The sequence below is a fragment of the Gallus gallus genome, chromosome 2 (assembly GCF_016699485.2).
Source record: "Gallus gallus isolate bGalGal1 chromosome 2, bGalGal1.mat.broiler.GRCg7b, whole genome shotgun sequence".
NCBI classification, from domain to species: domain Eukaryota; kingdom Metazoa; phylum Chordata; class Aves; order Galliformes; family Phasianidae; genus Gallus; species Gallus gallus.
In genome coordinates, this window is record NC_052533.1 from 133,158,439 (window position 1) to 133,169,964 (window position 11,526).

The window sequence follows — 11,526 nt, forward strand, 5'->3', positions numbered from 1 at the left end:
AAACCCTCCAAATCTGTCCCTGTCTTTTTTTTTTTTTTTTTTTTTTTTTTTTTGCCAATTTTATTTGTTTGTTTATTTCTTTATTAACCTAAGATATTCTGTGGACTCTGAAGTCTAGGACGACCAGAATGAACTGGTCATCCTAGAATACTGACATCAGTAAAGGATATTAATTAGATATGAAATATTTCATATCTGTTAGGTATGAAAAATTTATCTTACTATATCACAAAAAGAGTTTGCATGTATTAGAGTTTGAAAAACAGAGAAAATACTTCTTGCTTTTCATTACTTTTGAAGTATACAAATTTTAACAATCTGATTCTACAGCATATATCTGTATGCAAGCAAGTGTTTTGTTTTCAAGTTTTTATAGGGGTTTGACTATTTTATTTATACGTTTGGAAGTTTCTTTGAGGTAAAGCCGTATTGTTGTTTAAAGATAATTATGTCCACAGGCACAATAAACTGAAGAAGGTGAAAACAAGTTTAACTGCATCCCCACTTTTCCAATCTTGCCTTCTTGCAGACAAATTAAAATCCAAAGAACATTCTAAAAAAAGTTAATAAACCTATTATATGATTGCAAAGCTGGAAGGATATTCAATTTCCTAAGAGTTTGACCTTACATGGTTATTACTTTGGGCCACAGAAGGATTTCGGTTATGACAAATAAATTGAAGGTAATTTTCTATATTCAACTACAAGCTTAATCTTTTTGGAACTTCCCCAGTAGTGCTTGTGGAGTGGGAAGAGGGTTCAGGAAGGGAGCTCAGAAGTTGCAGGGGAAACTGGGGAAAATTATAGAAACTAACTGATAAGCTAGAATTTCAGTGTTAAGGAAGATATACAGGTAGAACTTAGAAGCATATATTTATAAAAAGATATGTAGAAAGGAATGCAGGAGTCACTAGGGCTGCTGAACTCATACTATATTAAACATTGATTCTATTGCTCATTACTATTTCAGAGTAATTACTCGGAGAAATTTAAGTTTGTGAAGATGTTTACAGAAATCAGTGTTTGTTACACAGTTGATTGCTGCAACTTTCCACTGCTGACAATAAAAATGTCAATAAGATATATCTCACCTATTTGTCAGGGGAAACTTGTTATCCTTGCATGGCAGAATCTGAGATTGCTAGCACTTTATCTGTGAAAAAAATAACAGTAATGCTATTTCTAATATAGTGTCAATGCAATCTTTCTTTTCACATAAAGGGACTGAAAATTAAACTTTCTTAAGAATGCTGAAGTGCTTTGGTGCAATACTTGGCCACTAAAGTATAATAACATTCACATTCTTTCAAGATGTCTATAATTGCTATATGGAGAACATGGTTGGATTCACGATATGTAAAAGTTCATTAAATAGAATCTATAAAAATCTCTATAGAAATATTCTCCCAAATGTCAGAGGTATTTCATTTCCCCAGGAAGGAGTTGCCAAGATTGAAATAAAGGCTAAAGAGGTGATAGCAAAGTCTCTGAAGTTAATAACTATATGAATTGTGTGAGGGAAGTGATTGCCTCACAGAAAGAAGCAGTTTTCAAAAAAAGAGAATTCTGAATAACAGTAGTAGATACACTGAATAGTAATGTAAAAAAAGAGAAAGTAATGATTCCTATTTGTTTTTAAATTACACATCACACCGAGAATTACAGAATTGGAAAGAACTTCAAGAGGTCGTTGAGTCTAACTCCCCCTTCCTAAGCAGGTTTCCCTACAGTAGGTCACACAGGTAGATGTCCAGATGGCTCTTGGACATCTTCATAAAGGAAACTTCACAACCTCTCTGGGCAACCTGTTCCAGTGCTCCATCATCCTTTCTGTAAAGAAGTTCGTTCACAATTTTTTAAATGGAACTTGCTGTGTTCAAGTTTGAGGCTATTGCTCCTTTTTGAGGAGAAACACACAAAATGAGCAGTTATGAATCAAGAACAGATTCTTCTTCATAGTGTATGCAGCTAGAGAAGGCTGCTACAAGAAGTATTGCTGTGCACACAGACTCGCATGTGTTCATGTGTGTTTCTGTGTTCCTACATGCTCCTGCTTCTCTCCCGCACATATGTGCAGGTGCATGAAAAAGGTAGTTTTTATTTCAGAGCTGACTGATCGGAGTATGTGTGGTGCCTGAAGACTTTATTCTTCTTGTTCTTTGCTCAGGAGTTGGGCAACTAGGTAGGCCTTCCAAAGACAAGGATTTGGGCTCTTGTTTTTCAGATTATTTTAGATCCTGTGACTCTGAAATGGTAGAAAGTACAATGAAAAAGCTAGCAGAAGAGGAATACAACAGAATGATTGTAGAATCTGTTCCCTGTGTTTATGACTCAGTTTTGCCATCTAATTTTGCATTTCCAAGTGTAGCTATATATCTAGAGTTTATGATAATCCAATAAAAATAAAATGCATTAATTATTAAATTTGAAAGCATTCTCAGCAGGAATCTGTTTTCACGATTCCTCCCTGTTCCATTGCAGTTATTAGCAACATTCTGCGAATTCTGAAATGTTTTGAGAACAAATGTATGATCAGCAATTCTGAAACCAGGTTGTAAATTGGCTAACAAAATCCATGAGTATTCTGTGGTTTCAAGGATTACAGCAGGCATTTTGTCGGTGTACTACTATTACCATGAACTTATGGGCTGATCCCTCGAAGTGCTGCCATGATCATCAATGAAATGTAGAAAGAACATCTTCCGGCAGTATGCAAACATATAATCTATTGCCCTTAAACAGAATTATCAACAATTTCCTTTTGCAATGTTTAGGTTTATAATGTAATGTGTTTGCCAAATGCATTTTTGTTAAAAATCTCTAATGTATTGTGAAGTACCTCACCTTCATTATAATTTGAATGTCTGAGTCAAAAGAAATGTATGTACGGAAAAATGCAATTCAAATTTCAATAAGAAAAGAAGCAAAGGCAAACCTACTCTCAAAGGTCATATTCTGAACTCTCCTGTTGCCTTCAGTGGACTCAACAGGAAATTTAGAAACTCCCGTTATACTCTATTTTATGACTCCCATTCACATTGGATCAAAGCAGCTATGTAGAACCAAAAATGCAACTTTCATTACAGATTAAAAAAAAAAAAAAGTTTAAATTGGATCAAGTTCAATTCCAAAATAAAATTGCACAGAAATCAAGGAAACTATCTATAGTGAAGTTTTCCTTTTGGGTCAGATTAAAACAGTTGATTGAAGGTCTTGTAATTTGAATGCTCCATCTCAAAAGTATACTGAGATAAAAATATCTGAAGTCTGCATTTATGTAGTTCATTTTAGCTAGGAACCCCGAACTGCACTTACAGATATCCACTAGCTGTGTTTGATAATGATTCAATAAGAAAATAATGATCACAGAGGGACTATTTAAAGCCACTGAAATGAAGTCATTTCTGAGATGTGATATGTCTGCCTCTTCACCTGATAATAACAATATGAAAATAAAGAACAACAAAAAATAGTACAGCATTTTTTTTTTCTCCATATTTTAAAGGTGATTCAAAGTTTTTGTTCTACTAAAAATAATCATATTCAAGGCCAGGTTGGCTCTGGGCAGCCTGGTCTAGTGGTTGGCAACCCTGCACATGACAGAGGGGTTGAAACTAGATGATGATCTTTGAGGTCCTTTTCAACCCAGGCCATTCTATGATTAAAAAAAATGTATTTTGGTAAAACATTCATAAATCAGTGACAATATACAATTGTGTTGGTTAATTATTAATGTCCTAGGATTACTAACTTGTGCTACTAAAAATTCCTGAAAATATTTTCATCAAGCTTTTCTACTAACATTTGCTGGATATCGCTACTTGCACCCTCATTTTGTTGATGTAGTCAAGTATAATTACTCTCTGAGACTGGGAATCCTCAAAAAGGTAAGAAGTAATAGATTCTGTAGGAAGAACATCAAGTTCAAGTTGTTACCTGCACTTTTGTAAGCTAACAATGCAGTCTATTGTATATATTCATAAACAAATACATGATTTCCATATATGCATATTAGATAAGTATGTGAACATGTATGCACAATTAAATAGAATTAAATCAAACTGGCTACAATACATTGAGGCATAAAGTTATTAACTGATAAAGATACAGGAAAACATAAAATAGTATTCAAGGTCAGTAGTGGTGATTCATCATCTGTATGATCCATGCAACTAGTTTTCAGATTCCTTTAGTCCTACAGCGAAAATAATCTGTGTTATTTACAGGGCTCCGGAGTCACGAATTCATCACCTCCTGAATTCTTTCAGTGGTTAAATAACCTTGCTGTTATGTATCTTATTTCTCTGATCCAATGAGAATATGACACATTATGTTATGAGGCATTTTGTAGAGCCAAAGAGAAAAAAAATGGGATATCTGTCTTTATATGTACATACTGGTTGTCTCCCATCTTTCTCTTTGACAATACAATTATATGAGGGCACCAGTTCTACTGGAATCCTTGTATGCCACTCCCCAAGCCTATGAGGCTTTTTCTCTGTGAGTAACAGTGTTCCTAAACCTATAATCATAACCGTTCTAACATTTCAGACCCTGGGAAGGAGATGATGAATTTCCACCATTTCCTTCTTTGACATTTACAACATTATTCAGCACTTCTAATGCCAGGATTATGGAACTTTTGTAAATCTGAAATGATCTGTAAAAACAAGGCAGGGGCTCTGAATACAAATGTGCCCAACTCCCCCACAAATAAACAGTGGAATGTAAAGATCTACAAAAACTTGTGTGTGTGCAAGTTTATGTTAAAATCTTCCTCACTAACTGAAATCCTCATCCATCCCATTGTCCCCCAAAAAAGCTGGATGATAGGAAGCAGATATTCAACATATCCTAGTACTACTAGGCTTTTTTTTAAGAAAGAGATGACATCTTGTACATTAAATATCATGCGTCTTTCTGTTTAATTCCAGGATCATTGCTAAATATTGTCTCTTGAATCTTTGATAGATGCAGCTTTGAACAAAAACTGTACAATTTCACTGAAAAGAATATGTTCTTTAAAGAAGCTTCTGGGAAGGCAACGTTTAAGGCCTGTAAGTGTTTTGGAATTTTGCAATAAACTTTTGCAGGAAAATTATTCAATCATAATGATGGGATTAATTTTATAGTCTCGCAACAATTACTTGTATCATATGCCTGTGCTATTTGTTATTTAAACATTGCTACTTGAAATAAGAGCTGCTTTAAACTTACGTGAGACCAAGAAAAATGCATTATTTTCAACTATATTTTCTGTTCTCAGATGTCTCTTTCCTGAGAGATTGCGTTGGAGTATTCTAGTAAAGTATTTTCTCCCAAAGACTGTTTTATCACTTCAACCTTAACCATTATGCACAGAAATACAAGCTGTATGTTACTCATCATTAAGAAGCTGAGTGTGACACTTCACAGCCTTGTAGGGTTAGATTGGAAATTTGCTGTTAGTGGAGAGGAGAAAATCCAGTGTTTGCAGAAAATCATAAAGCCTTTCCCATTCCTAAAAATTCCAATTTATGAGATTCTATAGATTTATCATTTTACACATAACTGTAAGTTGCTTTATAGACATTTTCCTTTGATTCATACTGCCTCTCTGTCGCAGCATTACAACATCAGACTCTCTTGGCCTTGCATCAAAAGTGCTAACTAGTTCCCCAGGCTCTTACTGGAGCCAGCTGGAGTTAGAAATGCTCAATACCTCTGTAAATCAGATTGATTGTGTCTAAGACTAAGAATGTAAGGCTGTGTTATTCCTCATAATCTTTCTCCAAAAAGGTGTTCTAATCACATAAAATGAGGCATCCCCACAGGTTATTTCAAAATCTTTTAAAATGTCTCTTAACAGTTTTGTGCTTTTCTTTTTACTAGACCTATGTACGTTTGTACATTCAGTAGTTACAAATCTCAAATTTGGGGGGTTAATCTATGTATACCATAAAAACTCTTAGTGTAATACAGCCAATTTAAATGCAGATTTCTGTATTATTCAGTGTTTTCAGCTAGACACAGTTTATAGAATGGAGAATGCATGTGAATGCAGTAGTATGAAACTCTGTTGTAGAATTTTTGGAGGCCAAATGTACAAATAGCTTATAAAAAAAGCAACAACAACAACAACAACAAAGGAATAGGAAAAGAATAGAAAGTGGAAGAGGAAAAGAGAGAATAGCCAAATAAGTGGAGCATTGACAAGTCTACATCTCTTTTACAATGACGTTCCAGAAGCTTGTGAGGTAGCTGGGCTGCTGAAACCTGAGATGATATACCAGTCATTTTGTACTTGCGGTGTTTCTCATCTTTCCCTAAACTGCTGCTAATATTCACTACTGGAGGTGAAGGATGCTAAGCGAGATGAACATTTCATCCTACTTGGCTTGTTGTTACTTCAAACAAACAAACAGGCGAAACCAGGTAGACCATCAGTTCCTGCTGTGCTTCGGAAAAGGAAAAAAATTTGAAAGCACGTCCAAAGAGCTCCTTAAATCTTGTGGGCTGGTGCTTCCACCTCGAGATAGATGTTGACAACTGAGTTGAAGCAAAACATGTCTCTCTACAGCCTGCTTGGTTGCTTGGAGCTCCCATCCTGCTCTTTGCTCTCAGAAAAAGGGTTTTTTTGTTTGTTTGTTTGTTTTTTGTTGTTTTTTTGTTTTGTTTGTTTGTTTTTGTGTGTGTGTGTGTGCGTCAAAAACAAAAAGAAACAAAACTCAAAATCCTAATGCTATCTCAGAGAGGCAGACAAAAGACTTGCAGCAGTCGCTGCTCTAAAGAAGGGAAGCCAAAGAGCATTTGCTGTCAGAGCATTGGGAAGGACTCCCCGGAGGAGCGGCCTCCCCGGGAGGCGCTGCTGGTGCCGGTGCTGCTATCGCTGTCGGTGCCGGCGGTGCTGCCGGTGCGGGTGGAGCTGCCGCCGCTCACTGCCTTGCGACTGCTGCTGCTCTACATGAAAAAGCGACGACTGCAGGCGACGTTCCTCCGGTGCCCTTTGCGGGTCCCTGATGTCAGCAGACGGGGAATGGAGAAGCGGCCCCTACTGCTGCTGCGAGGGGCTGCTGCCCTTCCCTCCCACTCCGGAGAAGCGGAGCAGAGGCTGAGCGGAGGGCGTAGTTTAACCCCGAGCTAAGCGGGAAGCTGGTGACTGGGGGTGGGTTAACTTTGTCTGCAACCCTACAGAACTGTGCAGCCCTGTGTGGTGTGTGGGAGCCTGTGGGAATGGGGCTCCACAGAAGGGCTGAGCATGTGCTGAGGAGCTGAAAAGAATGAAATTGTTGTCCCTTCTGTCAGCGTTTCCCATCTCTCCTGCATGCTCCTAGACACACATGTGCAGATGCAGCAGTGACCATCTGGAAGTGTGGCAACATTAACCCACTGTTACTCGCCAAACCATTTCCACTTTGGGGACACAGTGGGGAAAGCTGTCTGTCAGGAACCCCACAAGTCAAGCAACTAGAAGGGAATCAGTGGGAAGGGGTTGCTGGATCCTGAAATGATCTGTGACATAGTGGGGTTGGGGTAGGAATGTGGGAGAAGGGAGACTGCAGAAGGGCGGAAAAGAAGCAGGATATGCTCTTTGCTTGCTAAATGTTCCTTCATGCCAGATACACATCATTTGGAAATCCTGTCCACTTTCTCATCACTTCTGTCCATGAGCCATTTAAAATTTTACTGCTTCATCTCCCTTTTATTTTGAAAGCTGCCCTTGTTACACTTGTCACAACTGCAATGGGGGAACAGAGCAAGTGCTACAGAGGCAAAGCTTCATTTTAGCCAGACAAAGAATGAGCATAGATTTCTGCTGTCTTGAAATGACAGCTGCACAGAGGAGATGGAAGAGTCTGGTGGTCATTTTGTTCAGCTTCCTCTGGTTTGCTTCCACAAACAGACCACATTTGTAAATTTTTTTTTAGTAGAAGGAACTGCTGAACTGAAAGCATGCCGAGATCAGTGATTTCTCCCTAAATCCAAAGAGACGAAGCTCACTAAAGCTGCCTGTTTCTTTTGTGCCTATAAAAGATCTGCCTTGGACAGTGAAGGTTTTTGCTTGCTACTTCTCCAAATTTGATTCATATCACCCATGTTGAAATGAAATGTCCTATTTCTTCCAGGGGGAGGAAGGTAGAGAAAAGGGGAGGAGCTCTCCTAGGTGTCTGCACATCCACTGGGAAGAGTGCAGCAGTCACCCTCCCCTGCAGAGGTCAGGGAATGAACCTGGTTGTCACTTCCCTGTATTGTTTGTTTGTATATTTATTTGGTTGGTTGTTTTTATGCCTCCTCTCACTTTTCAAAGGGACCATTTCTTTGCTCTTTTACTCTGTGTCCATCCAAGTAAGATTATGGCAGAGACTGATCCAAGGCATGATGGGACATTGTGCCAGCAATTAGAAGTTTGTATTAAACAGGTGTCATTTCTTATTATCATCCCTTCACCAGCAGTTGACAATTTACTTTATCATTCTTTCTTCTCCCTTTTCTAACTTCTTCCAAGTACTGTTGTAAGATTCCAGCAAGGTATGAATTTGCAGATAAACATGAAGAAATTCTGCGTCTATAAGAACATACACAAGGAAGACACAAACATGGCTGCATAAGCCCACAGAAAAGACAGGACAGTGGTACAGGTATGGGTCAAGACTGCAGAAATGGCGTCAGAAGGCTAATAGAATTAGTAAGGGCCTGAGAAGTAGATACCAAAGAAAACTGCAGAAGTGGTCTGGAGGACAGAAATCTCAGCAGAAGTTTGGGTATTACAGTGTGATGGTGGACTACACAGTAGAGGTGATTAAGCAACCAAGGGTATGAACAAGAGCTTGCATGGGTGGGGTGTTGTGAAAGGGCCTTGCCAGACAATAGTAGAGCAAACGTAGAACCTGGGGACTTTGATCTCAACATCTGGAGTGCTTTAAATGGACATGTATTCATTCAGTTTGCCTCTGCCAAGGTTTCTGGGAGCAGGAGCTCGTGCTGACACAGTGGGAATGTAAATCAAGGTAAAATGTATTCATCCACCAGAGTGGGTAGAGAACTAAATATAAATGCCCGGAATAGATGCAGTACTGCAGTGAATCTAAGCCAGCTCTATGGAGCCTGGCTGCCTAAAGGAGCCCTAGTCCAGGATGTGAAACCCGACCTATTGAGTTTCCAGTTGGGAGGACTCCCAGTCCGAGGCAAGCCTGTGCAAATTGCAAGGCTCAGCATCGGGGAAACTCAGGTCTTATGAAGGAAATAGCTTCACAGCCTTGGGACTGTATATGGACAGGGAAAAAAAAAAAAAAAAAAAAAAAAAAAAAAAAACAAGGCCATTTTTGCAAAGCCCGCTTTTTCTCTTTTGCCGGCAATACCTATTGTGCGGTTTTTTGGGGTTTTTTTTTTTTTTTTTTGGTTGGTTGGTTGGTTGGTTGTTTTTTTGTTTATTTGTTTTTGTTTTCTTCCCTCTCCTCCCCTCCTCCAAGGGCAAGAGAAGAGGCTTCTCAACAGGTGCTGTGGAAACTTGCACCGCTCCCACGGCCATAGCAGCATGCGGAGAACCGCCCGAGCCCTGAATTTTGTAGGATGCTGCCGCCCTGCGACTCGTGCTCGCAAAGCAGCTGCTTCGGCTGCAGCCCCGGAGCCACCCAGCGCCTCCGCACCGCGCCCGCTGCGCGCCCCGCAGGCGCCGAGTCCGTGGCTTGGGAACAAGAATACCTTAATGGAGGGAGGCGGCGAGGGGAGGCAGGGGAAAGAAATGCCCCCCGAACCTCGGAGTGGGTTTGTTTGCAGACCTTAGCAGCGGCTGCGTCCCGCTCCAATAGACGCAAGCGGGGAAAATGCTGCCTGTAATTAAAATGTGCCATTAGCATTACAGGCAAGCACCTCCGCCTCGGATCCCGTGTCAGGATAATGTAAAAACCCTCACCCCCGGCCTCCGTGCAACACGAATGATCTTTTCCATGAGATGCAAATTGGGGGACAAGCAGCTGCGAAGCTCTACAATAAACTGTTTCATCCAAGGCAGAGCGAGCCGGCGAAGGCACGCCTTTAAAAGCCCCCCCGGCACATCTCCTTCCCACCCGTGTAGGCAAGCTCCGTAGGCGATAAGCAAGTGTAAAAACTCGGAGAGGATCGATAACGTCTGTAAAATATTCGGGGAGAATGCGAGTGTGGCGGGGAGGAGGGATGGGGATGAGGAGCGGGATAAAAGGGTGATTAATCAGCTATTAATCACTGGCCACAAACAAGGGGAGATTATTTCGGGTAGGCACAGACGACTGTGGGGAGTTGCAGAATAAATCCCTTCACTGAAGGCACGCGTGTTGCAATCAGCACTTCACCTCTCAGCGATGCCCATGTAATACTGGCGGTGCACATTATTTAAGCCACATATTCCTTTCCTCTGTATCATTTCCCTTAACTGTCAAGAAGCACAGACTTATTGGAGATATTTATGCCGCTAACTAGCGGCTTCCTTTCTGCACTCCTTTCATGAACACAGAAGCAGGAAGGAAGCAAAATACCTTCCTGCCTCGACAAAGGGACAAAAAAAAAAAAAAAAAAAAAAAAAAAAAAAAAAAAAAAAAAACCCAAAAAAAAAAACAGATCCCAAAGCCCTACGCACAACAGGGAAAGGGACCAAAGCAGGGGCGAGAAAAGGTGTCGTTCTCTGCACCCAGTGACAGACCGTGCCTTAAAGGCTGAACTGCTAACGTACCTTTCCGACAGACAGGGAGCTCTGCATGCATACAAACAGCGTGAAGCGCATTTCGGGCTGTGAGACGGCTACGCACACGCTGAGTCCTCCGTAACTTTCCCCACGCAACGGGTTAAACTAATAAGTGCATCGATACAGGCATTCCCGCAAAGAGCTCGGTTGCTCGACCGAAAACCAGAAATGTAGGTAATCCCTCCACAGCACCACCACCATCACCTTACAAAAGTCACCCGGTGGGATTTGTTTGAATATACACTAGTTCCAGGCTATATGAACCAACTCACGTCTCCGTTTGAGCATACTGCAAGAATATTTATTGAGCCCGAGCTCAGCCACTGCATTGAACACCAAGCCTGGCAAGCAAATACATTTCCTATCTCCAAAAAGAGATCTGAATCAACTCATTCCTTTAGCGATCATTTATATCTTTCCACTGCAAAGTGCCCAAGGTAAATATATAAAATAAGAGAGAAACATATTTTTTAATATACCTTTGCATACAAAAAGGCAAGAGCTTGCAACGCCCTGACCAAAAGCAAAGGACCCCAAAAAATAAACCCCTCGAATGCTACCCTACCTTTCACGCATGAAACCATCAATAAAAAGACGAGGTTCCAAAATGTAAATCCACTTTTAATCTCCATTTTCTTCACCAGGATGAAGTCCAGCCGGCCACATTTAGTACATCCCTTTTCCCAAAAGTCTGCTAATTTCGATTCCTTTGCACGAATTTCCCCTCTGCAGATCCCTTTCATATTATTCTGGAGAGCTCCTAATTCCTATTCCTTGGCCAGGCGCAGCGGAGTTGTTGCTGTTGATGGTGCGCGGTCACAGCTCGGAGT

The 11,526-nt window shown here is 40.4% G+C and overlaps 1 protein-coding gene across 6 annotated transcripts in view; it reads right to left on the reverse strand.

Annotated features, from left to right (window-relative positions):
* Window positions 1-11,526, reverse strand: part of CSMD3 (CUB and Sushi multiple domains 3) — a 567,558-nt gene extending 556,032 nt beyond the window's left edge. For all 6 annotated transcript variants that reach the window (XM_040695846.2, XM_015283035.4, XM_040695845.2 and 3 more), the window contains exon 1: window positions 11,262-11,526. In XM_040695846.2, the coding sequence (XP_040551780.1) occupies window positions 11,262-11,439 (178 nt within the window). In that variant the 5' untranslated portion in view covers window positions 11,440-11,526. The remainder of the gene's footprint in view (window positions 1-11,261) is intronic.